A 16,624-nucleotide genomic window follows, 5' to 3' on the forward strand; every position below is an offset into this window, starting at 1 on the left:
GTCTCTCCGAAATGAAATCCAGAAAAGCTCTTCATTTTCAATCAATATTCGGTTAGTGTGATTGGTCATTGAACATTGATTAATCTCCAGTCATTTTTTTTTTTTAATTTAATGCGCAGTGTGACGTATGTGATGTGACGTGGGGCATATATTTGTTTAACAATTTTATTATAACATTCATTCAGCCGAAATTCTTAGAATTCTGCAGGTCTGTTTGAAAATTATTTTGTCATAAATAAAATTGTTATTGTAAAACCACCAAATTCATTTCTGCAAATGATGTACTAATATGATAATAATCTACAAACAACATGCTGATAACCAATGGCCAGCAAACTTTTACTAAAGTAATCAATGTTTCCTTCCCTTCCTACTTTGGCCTTTTGATTAATTTTCTGTAAATTCATTATCACGTTAATTTGGCTTCCTGACGTATTCCCAAATGTTATATCTAAATACAAATCAATGTTTTAATGAAAATATGAAAATAGTGAGAATGAATGGATGGATGATATTCTTGGAAATCTGCTGGGCAGTTTCAGTAATATGGCCTCTGCCTGCTGATGGACTGTGTGGTCAAGATGCAGGTCGCTTAATTGAGGATCTTCTTGCCGACTATAATAAACTTGTTAGGCCGGTGGAAAATGACAGTGATACGCTGATTGTTCGCCTGAAACTGAAACTTTCGCAACTCCTTGACGTTGTGTGTGATTTGACAATTTGTTTTCCTTTAGTGTTTGTAGGATAAGCTTAAACTCATTTTGGTTGATAACATTAATCAACCAGAGCACATTCCTTATTGTAAGAACTGAAATACTGGGAATGAATGGCAATTTATCCATTCAAAAAGGCTAGATAAAAGTTGAACAGAATAAGGACAAAAATCAAACTGAATGCAGCAAAGTAGATTTTGGATTCTGAATTTGAAATGAGCTATTTATTTAACAATACCATGTTTGTTTTTTCTTTCTATGATTCTTTTCACTCGAACTATTTTAGCATGAGAAGAATCAAATAATGACGACAAATGTATGGCTGCAACACGTAACTTTTTTTCATACTTTTCAGTTTTTAAAAAATAATTTACCCCCTTCTGATAATGTTTTATTACTTATTTCATGATGATGATTTTTAATCAGATATTTATTTTAATTAGGAATTTATGATTTTTAATTAGATATTATTTTTTTCGAGCTGGACTGATTACAAATTAAAGTGGAATCCCGCAGATTATGGCGGAGTCACTGTATTATATGTGCCTTCCGACATGATTTGGCTACCTGATATTGTTCTTTACAACAAGTGTGTTTTCAAACTCTTTTTTCTAACATGAGATTAAGCTTCCTAAGTGAGAAGACATAGGATAGATAAATAAATATGTGCATGCTTTTATTGCTTTCGTTTATATCTCTGAGCTAATTTCCTATAAATAATAAGAGAAATGTGAAAAAAAAAGAAAAAAAGAAAGTATAAATTTCATCAAGCAGTGCCATCTTTCCAAGGAAACCACTTGTCAGGCGCATATGCATGAAAAATTACTTTTAGCGCAGATGGTAATTACCAAGTGTCAATAATGACAAAGGCAAAATTGTCACCCAATGGTACTGTCGAATGGTCACCTCCTGCCATTTACAAAAGGTCCTTTATATTTCAGAACCCATTAGATGAAATTCTACTCAGTAATTAAATATTGCAATTTATTGCATACATTGAATAAGGTACATTCAAGATATACTGAGTATAAAATATTCTTTCCTCAAAATTCTCAGAAAGTCTTCTGATAAAAATAAGGAAGCAATTACTGGCTACCTGAAAGAGATAATTTAAATGTTAGATTTCGACGATCATTTTAATATAGTTAGGTTTTTGTTCCAGCATGTGTCAAATAGATGTGGAATGGTTCCCTTTCGACATACAAACATGTGAAATGAAATTTGGTAAGAAAAAATCTTTTTATTTAGCACTTTGAATTTGTAGATAACCGCAAATTTATTTCGTGAAAGTTTTCTTGCCATTTTAAAAAACATTAATACAATGTAATGGTTTGAGAAAATCAATTCAGTAAGTCGACGGTAGATCCTGTGGTTTAAATGAAATTCCATAGAATATCTCAATTTGGAAAATAAATATCGAAATCCATGGACCTTTAAATTGATAGCACTTTCGGTTCTCAGGGAGATATAAGCGATATGAACCACCTATTCATTGCGAAAGCAGATCCAGTTCATAACAAAAAAACCACTTATCTTTTTTCAATTGGCTTAAAGGTTCTTGGACTTATGGTGGCTTAGAAGTTGATTTGCAACATAAAGATTCACATATTGAAAGAGCGGAAACAGAAACATTGCTTGGCTTTGATGGTCATTATGACGAAACTGTTTGGATTGTTAATGAAGGTTGTGCATTTTACTTACGAATAGAAGTATGGAATTATTGAAATAGAAAAATCAATTAAATAATATTGTCAAAAATGAAACTGCTATGAAAGGATTTAAAGAAAAGCTGCTGAATATTGTTATATTTGCTTCTTCTACTGCTGAAATTAAAACTAAATTTTAGGAATTGACTTAAGTGATTATTATCCAAGTGTTGAATGGGATATACTTGGCGTGCCGGGCAAACGCCATTTAAAAAGGTAACGGTAAGGTTATACTACCTACAGTCGATTTAATTGCATATTTGCGTACTTTTGATGGAAAGAAATCAAGTCATTCTCATAGATCATGTAAATTTATACAAAATTTGTAGTTATCTCTTGTACCCTAAACAGTTATCATTTACAGATATCCATGCTGTGAATCACCTTTCATTGATCTGACATATGAGATACGGTTGCGACGCAAGACGCTGTTTTACATCGTCTACTTGATCTTCCCAATCGTTAGCATTAAGTAAAGCTTTATTTTAAACACGGCAAAGGTTCATTAGCGAAAAGCTCATGATGTAGTCAAATGTTAAATTTCTTATTTGTATTTATCAGTTGATAATTGTAGTTTTTCAGTTTTTTAACGGTGCTAGTGTTCTACTTGCCTTCAGATGGCGGTGAAAAAATATCACTTTGCCTCAATATACTCATTTCACTCACTATATTTTTCTTATTGCTTGGTAAGCTTCTCTTTTCAATAAATCTAAAGCTGAATTTAATGAAATGAATTCTTTTTTAAATTTTTTGTTCTTTTTAAATTAACAGAAATATTCGTTGCAGTGGAAATAATACCATCAACTTCACTTGTTATACCTCTTATTGGTAAATATCTATTATTTACAATGGTGTTGGTTACTTTATCTGTTATTGTAACAGTTATAACACTGGTATGTTTAATTTTACAACAAATTCAGCAATTTGAAACAGAATAGAACTTAACAGCTTCATTAACTGTTGCTTGATGAAAAGTGATATGAATTTTACCACAGTTCTTTTCATATCTCTGCATGCTATAATGTTTGCTAATAGTGCTTAATACATTTCGAAAAACATTTGTATTTGAAAAATTGGGATTCTGTTTCTAAATTCCTATTCTGACATATGAGACCAATGGAAAGATTTATAATACGATATTTCTAGAATATCACGTTATTATCAAAGTTCTCTGTATAAAATCCATTTAATTTGGATATTTATTTTATAGAATGTGCACTTCCGATCTCCCTCTACTCATACAATGCCAGAGTGGACTAAACGAATTTTTATCGAATTTTTACCCAAATATCTTTTAATGAGACGACCATCACCAATAAAAATCATCAGAAACAGCTCTACTAACACGGTTTGCTTACTCTTCATTTCTTGATATTATAATGTAAATATAATATGCTGTGGCGTGATGTAGTATATCGCTGTGTTGAGATACTTGAATTTTCTCAGCACAAGAAGTGGAAAACAATGACTGGTAACAGTAGAAATTGAATGCTGTAATTTAATTTGTTAATATTTAAAGCAAATAGATGGTAATAGTAAATTTCACTACAGTCGAACTATAGATTTAGCAAACAAGTGATTTCAGTTCACTATTCCCAAACGCCACGACAGAAAACTGTTAAACTTCAGTCGACCACGTGACCACACAGTTTCCGCTTTATTTGATCAGGTGCTGTTAAGCGCATTAAGTCGAAAAGAAAAATTCTTATGTATTATTATTATTATTATTTTATTGTTTATTATTATTATCATTACTAATTATTATTATATTACTGACTTTTTTTGATTCGCTAACTATCCTTTTTTCTGGAAACAATAACAAATATTATCACCGAAATTCTGTGAATATAAAAAATTGTTGAGAACTGAAAAATTGTTTAGATGGATTTCTTATCTCCGGCTTATCGATCATCATTTTGTACAATGAGAAGTCATGACGGTAGCAGTTTCGCAAGCTTCCAAAAAGAACTTACACCAGTGATGAGCGCCGTTGATAGTGTCACATTTATTGCCAGTCATATGAAGGATGATAAAAATGGCCAACAGGTTTATTCATATTTATTTTTATCGTAACATTTACGATTAAGACCTTCTTTTAATCTCGTATTAATTGTTAGAAAGAATCAAGAATAACCGAAAGAGTTCTTTTATAAAATGAATCTAGTATTTTTACTGTTCCTGAAGTCTACGCTTAATCTAACTTATGAGAACAATCCTTTTTAACCATTCCAATCATAGTGAAGAAATTTGCACCAACTGAGAAGAGAGAAACGAAAATTTAGATAATCGAGGACTGGAAATATATATCCGTTGTGATGGATCGATTGTTCCTCATACTATTTACAACAGCTTGTATGATCGGCAGCATTCTCATCATACTACGGGCCCCAACCCTTTATGATACAACTATTGCATTGGCATAATGAAGTAGTTGTCACAGTACTTTTTATATTTGAAGAATTTAAGCAAAATGCTTGTTTTTACAACTTACATTTATCGTATGCAATTTTCCAGTGCCTTTTCCTTTTAGGAAAATGCATTGTAAATTTACTAATATATATATATAATTATATTATTATCATATTTTCGAATCATGAATTTGAAATTGATTAATTAATCTGGCAATATTAGTTAAAATAACAAGATTATTGCTAAGTATACTTAAGGATGCCCTCCGAAATGTTCTGCTGAGTTCTCCGATAAGTCTCGGTTAGGTAATTAGTTTATGAACTTAAAGTAATTAGATCATTGGCTATTAGATTCCTTATAGCAATTGCTACTGTAATCTGCCGCCAAATTAATTAGATGCATGTTTTGGTAACAACTGTTGAGATTCTTTACATTTTCTTAACAGGACTTTTCCATTTCTAGCTCTATTCTGTTTATATCTCGATAAAATGACTTACTAGCAATAAATTACGACATACATCATTTATTTTTTCTCCAACATACATAGTAATTTGCAAATTTATTAAGTGATTTGCATATATATCACATTTTTGAGGACTTCTGAATTTTATTCATAAATATATGAGACGAGGTTTAAGTTGAACAGAAAGGAAGGTGTTATAACTTTTCTTTTTGTCAATATGGTCTATAACCAATTTCAAGATAACTTCCATACAGAAAAACTAAAAGCTAGAATCCATGGAAATGAAGATAAGTACAACGAAGATTTCACAGAATAAGTGTTAGTGATTTTTTTCAGAACTATATGACTAGACAAATTAGTAATGAAACGTGTATGTCAGTAATCAGTAAAATTATTCAACTGAGTGATGCATACAATTGAAGGAAGAAGATAGCAACAAAAAAAGAAATCTTCATTGCTAAATTAATCATCATGAGGATCCAGGAACCAAGTACCATGTTTTAACGCTGCAGACCACATTTCATTTTGCAGTCTTCTCATTAATAAGAGTTTTGGTGGTTCCGATTCCTTGAATGGTTCCCATCTTAAACGAATCATAAGTCGCCGCTATTACTTTGTTTTTTTGAATATCAGCTGGTCATTTATTTCATAGAAGGATTTCTGTTTAAGGTATATTGCTTCAAAGAGTAAAAGAATTAGCTGCCTGTTTAAAACATTGTTGATATATTAAATTTTAATATATAAACGTATGTTTGTGATTTTACATATTTGTAATTATTTATAATTCAATTAACACACGATTAATATATTTGTAATTAATTAATATATTAATATGCGTATACATTTATAACAACAACTAATATATTTATAATTCTCTTCTCTCATGTAGTCGCAACTACTGTACGAAGACTTCAATTCATTAAAAATGACTGTAGAAAATGATAACATACGCAAATGCATATTTATGGCTGAATCGATCTTCAATTGTGCACCACAGGAATTCTCGATTTCCACCTTTCCAACCTGCAATGAATAAATAATCAAGCGCTAACACAGCCAATGCCAGCATTTTCTAGAATTTTAGCTGCGAAATCTCTATGAAGTCAGTTTCTGATACATCATGGTATTGTTTAAAATCTTCCTTTTATTTTCACCTATGTCCATTTAAGGGCGAAGTTGAAGCCGTGTAGTCCAAAAAAAAAAAAGGCTATTTTACGAAGTGTCGACTAAGAGGAATGATTAGATACCATTACTCTGAATTCTTTTCATTAAGTGCTGAACGTAAGTGCAGTTGCAACAAGAAAACTTCGATGGATAACCCTGAGTTCTGGTAGATGCTGATGAATATCAGAATGAAAAAACATTCATTTCCTACTAAAAAGATAATTGTTGATTATAAATGATAATTGTACTTCTGTCAGTTATAACTTCCACTTTTTTAAGGCCATAGATCACATAAAACGTAAGTAGACATAGAAAACCACTCATTTGAATATGCAGAGGAAATGTTTCATTGCCATGCCAGGTATAGTGATGTCCATAATATCTGCAGCTGATTTCATTTTCTGCGAATGCTTTAAGGTTTTTTCATTAACTCACGAAACTTTGATTACAGTAAGTCATCCTATTAAAGCTAACATTCCTCATTTATCCTTAAAAAATAAATTGGATATGAATAGATACCTCCACAAACCATCAACACCCCTAGACTTGCAGAAATCGGTCTTTTGGAGAAAATCGTCCCAGTTAGCTCTCCACTTTCTTTGAATTTTTGTTGAAGAGGTTAATTGTCGCTTGGTTCTTATTTTTTCCAAAAAATAAGGCCTTAGAGTCAAGCAAGCCAACCGCATCATAAAATTTGTCACTATGATAATGAAAGTCACTATATGTTTTATGCATTTTTATCTGGCTCGGAGAATTTCCTTAAGTTTTCTCTGCATACTTATCATTAAGAATAAACATATATTCTTAACAGAATTAAAAATTTTTTATTGCTAATTTGTAGTGCAAATTATTAGTTAAGTAGTGAATTGAAGTTATCAATATTTTTTATGCAGAAATTCCCACATCTGAATAGATAATACTACTGCTGAATTTCATACTGTTCGTCCAATAAATTGCTAGTAAAATGCCATAGTGGCTTTTCCTTGTCAGAATTTTATGAAAGTGCTAAAAGCTTTTGAATAAAAGAATATGATTCAAAAAATTGGTATGAAAACTTCAGCTAAAACATTTTCGATTATAGCAACAATACTAGTTATAATTTGAAACAGCTTCGGGTGCATTTTCGGTGATCAATTCTTTAAAATTCTTGAATTTGACCAGCCAGTGCAACATGTAATGAACTTCAACTGGAAAAGAATGAAAACATCCTCATATTTAAGAAACTATCTTTAAAACGTTTTTGAGAAATAAAACTTTCCTAAATAGCATAACTTATAGCAACAAAAAGAAAATGAATATTAAGTATGACATATAATGACATAGATATTAAAAGATATAATAACACGGATATTAAAAATAAAATCATATAAGTTGGTAATTAAGCTCAAACAAAATATTTACTGAAAATAGAAAAAGGCCCTTGATCTACATACTCTCAAAACATATAACAATCGTAAGTATGATCTCGAAATTCTTAGCCCAATGCAGAAAGGACTAGAGATCAGAAAAGTTGCCATAAATTTATACAAAACATCATATAAGTTTTGCACTTTTATTTTGCTTTAATTTGAGTATCAATTGATTAATATGGTATTAAAAAAAGAATTAATGTATGTGATACTTGTAGTCCTCCTTCAGATTTGGTTATTGATTACTTTTTCATACCTAATGCTAATTAAAATCGCTATTTCGTTTATGTTAATTCTCTGTCTAGTACTCATGGATTATTATTAGCAAAAAAGTCAAGATACTGTTTCTAGTTTCAGTGCGTTATCTTCATAAAGTTCGACAGAACTTTTGCTTTTAAATGATACATTTTAGCGCATACTTTCCTTGAACGCTTAGTGATGAAAATGTTATAAATTTCACAACAGTGTTCCTATACTTATTTATGAAAGTGCCTTTAGAATCTTCAAATGTAAACTTCATAAAGCAAAATAGAATACTTTTTGTAAGTTCAAGCAAATATTTAAATATCAACATTGGGACAACTAAGAAAGCGAAGAAGTTTGAGACCTTATCAGAATGCTGAGAAGTTAGACTTCGCAGTGAGGTTTACATCTGATTCATTGTTCTACATAATGAATGCTTGCAGCTGCCATAAAAAAATACAGCTGATGTTGAGATCACAATTAAATTCATCGCTGCAATTGTACCGAGGCCAAGTGATGACATACAGAACACATCCTGGAAATTCTAAACTAAGAAACACATTTCCACTGAATGTTTTAGAACCCATTTATATGGAACTTCAAAAATCTAAGTGTAAATTTTATAAAGTAAAACAGAATTGTTTTTATTAATCGAGGCAAATATTTATGCATCAACTGAAGATATAAAAGAGACCTGGTAAATACCGAAATTGTCATCAAACCAGCTAACTTTTTCAATTTGGTCATATCGAAGACTAAACTTCATTTCTAATCCAAATTCTTCTGCAAAACTGTGGTTCGTTACTTGTTGACAGAAGACAAACTATACAAAAATTATACAGATAAAATCTCAAGAACAAAAATTTCTCCGTTGACAAACGAAATCCACCGATAGTTAACATATTTTTCATTCTATTTTGCAAAGACAAAAAAACAAATTGCTTCATGACAAGCTAACTGTTTTAAAAAGTTGATTAATAAAGTTGACATTAGTCAGTGAATTGAAATCCATCAGCTAATGAATGAATTTTATACCAGAAATTTAACTACATAAGTAATAGTAAAATAATGACAAAATTTTTTAAAACACGAAAATTTTTTAGATAGATTAAAGCAAGGAAGTCAGAAAATTAAACATTAACAACACTTTTATTAAATGATGTTGTTCCACTGATTTCCATCAATTTTTGTTCGTTTATTTGGGAAGTGTTTTTAAATGAGGATAAAGTCCAGCTTTCCTGTATTAGCGGCTCTGGCTGCAATGAAGTCTGACGTCTTCGTCTTGGTGGTTCTGCACAAGTTGGAATCTAGAAATCAGACATCTCCCAATGTTCTTATTACCAATCAAAATAAACATATTATATTCTTTATTTCTTAAATTTCTTAAGACAGAAAGGTAGTTTGACATTTTAGTTTAGACTGAGTTAAGTAAGAAAAATTATTAAATTCCACACTGATTTATGCAAAAAATAAAGATAAAGTAACTGGAAATATAAAATATTCTCACAGAACATTATAAATATAGAGCATTTCTCTATTAGTGAATCTGTTATGAAAAATTGTTGAAAACAATATGAACTTCTTTTTCTCAGTTCCCACGATTAATAAATATATTCAAGACGTCTTCGTGCAATATTACTCAAAGAAAAGCAAACATTTGTTTACTGAACGAAATCCGAAAATTCACTTCAAAAAAAGAAAAAAGAACTATAGATACGGAGCAGTATTCCTGAGTCGGTTCTTTTACTGACACTGATATTTGGCAATCGAAGAATAAACTTTGTCGATCGGCATACTTATAAACATGTGCTTCTTTACCCGCCATTAAATCTGACACATATTCCAGATTTTGCAGTAAATATTTGTCTTTCGCACATCTGCATTAGAAAAACATGCTATGATGTTCAGACCAATCAGCATTTTAGATATTAAATTTTTTGAAATCTAATATCTAATCATTGCAGTCTTTCTTCGTCTCGTACTTTGTTATTTATGCTTTAATGAGAAAAGGAGAGAGGATTTATCACTTTGAAAAATCAAAGCGCTTGAAAAATCGAAGTTACCCTTGTTCATCAATCAGCTGAACCCGATCACCGTTACCGTCATCCACAAAGCAACTGTGCACCACCATGCAGAATTGGTTCTCGGTATCCGTCTCACATGTCCATTTGTGATAAACCTAAATTAAAGTCACTTCTGTTCACCATGCTAGCAAAGTTAATGAAGGTAATAAGTCACAGACAGAGTTTTCTGATTCTTTACGAATGGGATAAACAATGATAACAAACTGAAAGTGATTTATAATAGCAATAAAAATATTACCCTAATTCATTTATTATAGTCTGGATAATTAGACAATAAAATAATATCACAAAAATTGTCTCTTGAAGCTCACCATCTGTCCAATGACAGCATAAAATACTGGAGGTCCAGTAGGCGATCCATCTAGAATCTCATATTTACACACTGGCATCGGCACTTGCTCAGTTTGGAGCGGAGGAGGATTCATCCTGAAACTCGAAAACTGTTTGAAAAATATTAAATCAATTAGTTGTTATAATGATAAAATAACAACAGGTAAATTCAAGCCCGAAGTTATGACGAATATAACTTATACGCACCATTTTATTAAATGATTAAATGAAGTCTAATTCGCATGTCACAAGGGATTGATTAATAATAAAATCTCAGTCTTTGTTGTGCTTTTTGAAATGATTTAAAAAATGAAATTTTTGGATAAAATCTGAAAAGATGGTGTCAGTTTTGATTACAATATCTGATTAACTTACTTTACTTGTATTTGTTTCTCGAAGATTTTTTCTATTTCCATGTATAAACACTGCACCACATAAACACGGTCAATTTTGGTGAGAAAATCTGGTTGGAATGCCAGAAAAAGTGACGTTGTTATATACAAACCACGTGGGTTAGTCTGAAAAAAATTTCCAATAAAGAAAAAAATTACTCAACAATTAAATGATCAACTTCATTGTAATAAAAGGGATTGTTTTGTTTAATATAATGCATAGACTGTCCGTCTGAATTGTTTGGTAAGTGTCAAATCCTACCGATCGCTTTCTCTCAATATCACAACTTTTGAATCCGATTTTAATGGATGCATTTCGTCCTTTATCGTCTACTTTTTCAGAGCCAATTGAACGACATGACGGATCTTCTAAATGGTCTTCCACAAATATTATCCCTTTGAAAGTATTCCGTGTTTCAAATTGCACCTTAATTATTGCATTCATGAAAGCAAAATAAAGAGTTTCTTTTCTGTGAAAGTTCTTTTCATATATGACCGTTATATTCACTTCCATTTCCTTTTTTTCAATAAACAAATATTTTTGAAGCAAAACACCACGATTTAATTGAAAACGAAAGATTTCTGAAAATATAAGGGGATATAACAATACTTATTTTATCAATTTGAAAGACGCTAACGACTCGTTTTTTATATTCCTCAAATTAACAAATTTTCACACTGAAAATTCAATTAAATTTAATAACTTATAATCAACCTACTTCAATATAATTGTCGCCACAGTAAACATATGGATCACCGAGAATTCCGTTGTCCGAAATACTGGTTTTGATGATGTTCTGCAAAATTCATTTTTTCACATATATTAAATTCTATAGACTGAAAAGATATTTAGCTCAGAAATCAACATCAAGCATTTGCACTTTCACAGCTACTAGTAGTGTAAATCATTGCAATGGCAATGATTTATTTTTAAAGAACTAAGAAAAACTAATACATTAATCTTCGTCCAATTTTTGACCAATACCATTGCTGAACAAAACATGTTCAATTTATTTTGAAAAGTATTAAATAATTATTTTAGTTAATTTAGCTTAACATGTGGAAGGAAAAAAAAAATCAATGTCCAGAAAAGAATGACTGAGACGATTACTTATAAAGGTAATAAATCCATATAAATTTTTAGAAAAACAGTTGAATTTTAAAATGTTCCCAAGAGTAAATTTTGTTGTCAAGATGTCGCGAAATTACATTCATAGAGATCTTAAATATCGTGAAATCAAAAAATTATATTTCCATCGTCTCTCTTTTGGATGATGCAAATCAATTATAATGCAAAGAAGTTTTGATAGATTTAAGCTATCCATCAAGAAAAATTACTGCACAGTGATTTCTCACTGATTTTTTTCATTATTTTTTTTCTGAATAATTAAAGTCATTTATTGTAATAATGTCTCTAATTGCTGTGATACGTGCTAATTTGTTTGCAGATGCACCAATTCAATTCTCTCATATTTCTCTCATTCATATATCTTCATTTGTCATTGTATGGGGACAATTAGGTCAACACAGTGGACAAAGAAACACTGAATGAGAATGTTACAGTGAATCCGTTCTCCAAATTTTTTAATTCAGAAGAATGAAAAGCCGGTATTACTCATTCATTGTAAATAGTAAATGCAAAATTAATTCGGTCCACTACCAGTTAATTTTTTTTCAAAATTAATTTTAAAACATGAAAAGGTAGTTCAGATGTAAAGATTCCCAATAACTGATTACTCTGTCTAATTGGCAAAAGTTTTTTCCCATATTATGAATAATTAAATATAATACTTGCCATTAATGCTGTGAAGATTGTTAAAGTAAATGATACGTGCATCGACAAGTACTCTTCTTCCTCTGAAAAATGGTGCGAATTGGCTTAAATAAAAATCCGAAAAATTTAAGCCGCACATAAACGATGAATTAATTGATTTACGTATAAGCATATTTGAGAAAGTTTATATTGTAAAGTGTCAACATTAAAGAACAGGGAGTCTTACAGATTCATAGGAAACAAATGACTTTTAATTAAATCACTTTCATAAGTGATTCAAAATTTCATTAAAGGATGTTTTCAGAAGCATAAGGAAGGTTAACTTTATTAACATGGGCACTTTGATCAATAACTCTGTCTTTATGGAAATTTTTGTAGTTAATCCAAAACTTTCGCTTTTTATTGCATTTTTCTTACTTAACCTATTGGTTTAAGCCTATAAAACCTGGTGCTTCATTTCACTATAGAACCCATACCTCAAAACCTTTGTTTACTATCTTAAAATTAATCAGAATATAGTAATCAACACAGAAAACATCTACTGTAAAAATGTAACATAGATGAGACATTTGATAAATCCTCCAGCAAAATTTTTAAATATGACCAACTAATCCTTACTTTAAATTCTTCGTTGATCAGACATTTAATAATATCTACACATTAGAAATTGTAAACCACTCAAAATCCTAAATAACATGCATTGCGTGTACTTTTTATCAACTGAATAGTGCTGTCGGCGTGGGCCGTTTTCCCACTGCATGTTTTAAAATGTTTTGGAAGGTGCAAACTTCATTTAAATAAGTTTAGAAAATGTCATTAAAAACGGTAAATATTTAACTGATCTTAGCTATGCTTAAATGATTATAAACAGACCGAACATAACGCTCTTATTTATTCACTAAATTTATTTCACTTCTCTATCTTCTTTTTTTTTTTTCACTTCTTAAATTTATTCCACTTCCCTAAAAACATCCGGAAAATTGGAAACCTCAGATTACGCCCTTTTCTTTTAGGATCAATTACGAACAAAGTATTTCTGATGACGCTTTGAAAAAGTTTGAGATAACAAAGCAGAAATTTTGTATAGATATACATATATGGTCCTGACAGGAAACAGAAGGGATGAAAAAAAATATGGCCAATCAGACAAAAGAATATTCAGAAGTTTCTGGTGAAATTAATTTTTCAGCTGAACCAATTCTTACGAACTTGTGCAGTTCATTTTTTATGACCACTTGATAAGTAGTTGAATTTTATTAAAGTGAAATGATGAGTGAAAGCCACTCTCCTTATGCGTATTTAGTTCCTCTCATACTTATAAAACAGTTATTCAAAATAAAAAAAAAAAAAAAAGAATATAAATTATTGGATTTTAATATGTAATAGTGAAAATATGTTTGGAACCGATTGTGGAGTTACTATCATCAACATTACAAATACATTCCATATGCCAAATATCTTTTGACCAAAATCTATGTAGATAATTGCCTCACTTTTAATTTTGTATTGAATGATTTGACCTTGTTTTTTAACACACAAAAAAAGAAAAAAAATTATTGAAAGAAAATGTGAAATAATAGACAATTCCTGATAAGATATTGTGACGGTAGAAAAAGAAAGAATTCTACACGATTATTTCCTGATGAAAATTTTATAATAAATAAGAGGCATCTATCAAAAAGAAAGCAGGAAGTAAAAACAAGATGAAAATAACATCTAGGATAGCGCACCTTGTCTGATTTTAATGACGGATTGGGAGCAAATCGAAAAAGATAAAAAGGAAAGCTTGCATGTGTGCATCTCTGTTACTAAATTCGGCACTACTATTAGTAAATATTGGTGATTAGAATCCCAAAAACGGTAGTAAATTTGTGCAACTCCAGATGCATGTGCCCTCAGTACGATTTTCATTATTCTGCTCTCATCATTCCATCTTATCACCACAATTCTAATGCTTTCATTCCGTGGGCAAATAAAGTGAGAATTTGCATTTGCTGACTAACCTTATTAATAATTGTTTTAATTACTACTCTTAATGGATAATTTCCTTAAAGCTCCACTTGTTTAGAACAATTAGGTCTAATTTCAATCCACATCTTCAAATAAATAAAGTGAAATAAGCATAAGAAGTTGTCATGCGGTTTCGCAGTACATAGTGCTAAGAAGGGTAGAATGAAATTAGTTTAAGGGATTAACAACAATCAAAATCTTTGATTAAAATATCAAAATGAAGAATAACGGAATAAGTCTGGCTGATTGCCAAAATCTGTGATGTATTGTTCGGTTATTATTTTATAAACAGATACATCTTTGTATTATAATAGTAAATAAGAACAAAACGCAGCAAGACCAAAGAGAAGATGAGAGCTGATACGACAATTCCCAATAGTAACGCATAAATCGGTTGATGAAGGGATTAAAAAACGATGGTTTTGCTAACCACTAGTAGGTGAGAACATACCAAAATAAGAGGACGTATTTTCGGATCTAGGGATTTATTATTACCGTTTCAGTTTGCTTTTTATCATTAAACATCATTATTCAGAGAATTAATGCATATAGGAAAACAGAAGGAGAAAAGTGCAATCTTCCAATGCAATGAGCAAATAAATCATTGAAGAGTTTAGCATCAGTAGATTGTAAAAGATAACCAAATCAGAGTAAAAAAGCGCTGCTGATCCACTCAGAGGAACAGTTTATGTTCGTAAACAGAAAGGCACTAATCAATTCGTAATATATAGGTGGAGGGGAGGAGCAAAAATAGGATAAATTATGGAAATTCCATTAATGGGAACAGGATATCACCAAGTTATGCGCAAATTTGAACATATCAACAAACAATAATTGGAAACAAGACGAAAAAAAGTCTGATAAATTGAAACTGAGAAATAGTTTTTTTCGCTTATAAAAGATATGTATCTCAACAAACAGCTGAATAAAACAATTTCAAAAACCGATTTCAAATGATGTTCATAGAAAGAAATAAACAGACACTAATTGCTACTAATAAGTTTATTCATCAATGTCCCACCGATCCTTTCTGTTGTGAGACTTGCCAAAAAAAAGAATATATGCCCAGAAGTAGTTAAGTGAACAATGTGACAGAAAATTCTGTCTTAAAAAGGTTATATTGGCCGACCAATTCAAGTCACCAATAGGCTAAACTGATACACGACATTTTGATCCTATTATAATTCAGATTCCGACGAAACGATACAATATACAAAATAATTCTAGCAATATTGTTTACCCAAGAAAATAGCATTAAAAGTTTGTAGAGTTTGAAAGAATAAAACTGTTGTAACCATGCAATTTCTGGAATAAAGTCATGCAGACCACCTTCAGTGAGATGAGTCTTGAAAGTAAATATAAATATGAGATTAAGGGAACAAGGAATAATGACCACTTTATTCATACATTCGTCAAGATATTGGTGTACACCCATCAGGATATGTGGATTTTGATGGAACACAATAAAAACAAGAAAAAAAAAGGAAAAACTACTACCGGGTCCTAAAATTATCGTTGCTCATTTGCATTCCTGAAAGACTTCTTTAACTAGGAAAATTTTTTAGAAGGCATAGTATTTTATTAGGATCCGTCTGCTTTGCAGCTATATTCACATATTTCAAAAGTAATAAAACAATACAAGATGCAGCTATGCTTTTGAATTTTTCGATTTTTCAAGGGATATATCAACTAGAAGTTTTTCTCTAAAAATTACTTCCATTCACCAGTTTACGATGAACGAGTACTCTCTGTGCACCAAACTTTTTAAAATAGAATTAATCTTAGTTAATTTAATCCTTCAATAAAAACTCGTTTGTTGTAATGAGGCGTTTTTTTTTTTTTTTAATTTACTGTAAAACTGGTAGCAAAAATGTTGAATAGCAATATATTTTAGACAAATATTTTTCGAGGGATGTCTTCATTTTCA

At 30.5% G+C, this 16,624-nt stretch overlaps 3 protein-coding genes across 3 annotated transcripts; 1 reads left to right on the forward strand and 2 right to left on the reverse strand.

Annotated features, from left to right (window-relative positions):
- Positions 1–496: 496 nt before the first annotated feature.
- On the forward strand, positions 497–4,842 carry Bma-unc-63.2 (Uncharacterized protein; the record flags this gene model as incomplete). The annotated part of the gene is made up of 14 exons (XM_043073924.1): positions 497–703; positions 1,000–1,044; positions 1,193–1,302; positions 1,546–1,638; positions 1,876–1,937; positions 2,268–2,396; positions 2,560–2,635; positions 2,784–2,891; positions 3,002–3,105; positions 3,206–3,312; positions 3,630–3,767; positions 4,005–4,088; positions 4,301–4,465; positions 4,702–4,842. The coding sequence occupies 14 exons, from the start codon at positions 497–499 to the stop codon at positions 4,840–4,842; spliced, it is 1,569 nt and encodes a 522-aa protein (XP_042929858.1).
- Positions 4,843–5,753: 911 nt separating this feature from the next.
- On the reverse strand, positions 5,754–7,144 carry Bm9642 (Uncharacterized protein; the record flags this gene model as incomplete). Its single annotated transcript, XM_001899056.2, has 4 exons — positions 5,754–5,874; positions 6,242–6,314; positions 6,704–6,837; positions 6,975–7,144. 4 exons carry the CDS (start codon positions 7,142–7,144, stop codon positions 5,754–5,756), a joined length of 498 nt encoding a protein of 165 aa, XP_001899091.2.
- A 1,366-nt stretch (positions 7,145–8,510) lies between these two features.
- Positions 8,511–12,750, reverse strand: Bma-cut-5 (Uncharacterized protein; the record flags this gene model as incomplete). Its single annotated transcript, XM_043073925.1, has 10 exons — positions 8,511–8,642; positions 8,802–8,930; positions 9,250–9,414; positions 9,825–9,984; positions 10,171–10,286; positions 10,503–10,617; positions 10,897–11,039; positions 11,176–11,340; positions 11,633–11,710; positions 12,709–12,750. 10 exons carry the CDS (start codon positions 12,748–12,750, stop codon positions 8,511–8,513), a joined length of 1,245 nt encoding a protein of 414 aa, XP_042929859.1.
- Positions 12,751–16,624: the final 3,874 nt, after the last annotated feature.

Source organism: Brugia malayi (genome assembly GCF_000002995.4).
Source record: "Brugia malayi strain FR3 genome assembly, contig: Bm_v4_ChrX_scaffold_001, whole genome shotgun sequence".
Taxonomy (NCBI): domain Eukaryota; kingdom Metazoa; phylum Nematoda; class Chromadorea; order Rhabditida; family Onchocercidae; genus Brugia; species Brugia malayi.